This window comes from Pterocles gutturalis, unplaced genomic scaffold (genome assembly GCF_000699245.1).
Source record: "Pterocles gutturalis isolate BGI_N339 unplaced genomic scaffold, ASM69924v1 scaffold15358, whole genome shotgun sequence".
NCBI lineage: Eukaryota > Metazoa > Chordata > Aves > Pterocliformes > Pteroclidae > Pterocles > Pterocles gutturalis.
Window position 1 is genome coordinate 666 of NW_010120739.1, and position 664 is coordinate 1,329.

Below are 664 nucleotides of genomic sequence, written 5' to 3' on the forward strand. Positions count from 1 at the left end.
AGACAGGAGCTGGGGAAAGCTCCCCACAACCTCCTTGCTCCAGCTCTGCCTGTGGCATCTCTAAGTTGTCCTTATACCCCTCCGGTCCTGAGGCTGGCTGAGCAATCAACCAGCACATTGTATTCATCCCCAGCCACATCCTGCCCTGCATCTCCAGCAATGCTCTTAAACCCACAGCGTTTCCCTTTGGACCTGTCTTCCCCTGTCTCCCAGTGCATTTGGTGCCCACCTGTCTCTCTCTGCCCCGCAGCACATAAAGGCTTTCTACAACGCCACGTGGTCCCAGCGCTATAGGTACGGGCTGGCCCCCGGCCCCCTGACCCTCCTCTTCTCTGACCGTCTCCATCTTTGCGCTGGGTGGGCTGGTGGGCTCCTTGCTGGTGGGGGTGCTGGTGGAGCGCTACGGCAGGTAAGGGGATGGCATGGGACAGGGTGGTCGAGGGACAGCTCAGGGTTGGAGGGGCTGCCCTGCTGTTGTGCCCTGCTAGGAAGGGTGCACTGAGCCGCAGCGCCCTCCTTGTCCTCCTGGCCGGCGGCTTCATGGGCTTCAGCCGGGAGCTGGGATCCCCCGAGATGGTGATCATCGGCCGCTCCATCACGGGGCTCCACTCAGGTAGGTGCTACTGGGGCTGTGGGGCTGGGCATGACCCCTTCCTCACGGCTT

The 664-nt window shown here is 62.3% G+C and overlaps 1 protein-coding gene across 1 annotated transcript in view; it reads left to right on the forward strand.

Moving 5' to 3' along the window:
* LOC104464336 (solute carrier family 2, facilitated glucose transporter member 9-like) overlaps positions 1 to 664 on the forward strand; it is a gene marked incomplete at its 5' end in the record, with an annotated part of 6,789 nt that overhangs the window by 338 nt on the left and 5,787 nt on the right. The window contains 3 exon segments of the mRNA XM_010077007.1: positions 251 to 327; positions 329 to 409; positions 489 to 613. Coding sequence (XP_010075309.1) covers positions 251 to 327; positions 329 to 409; positions 489 to 613 — 283 coding nt within the window.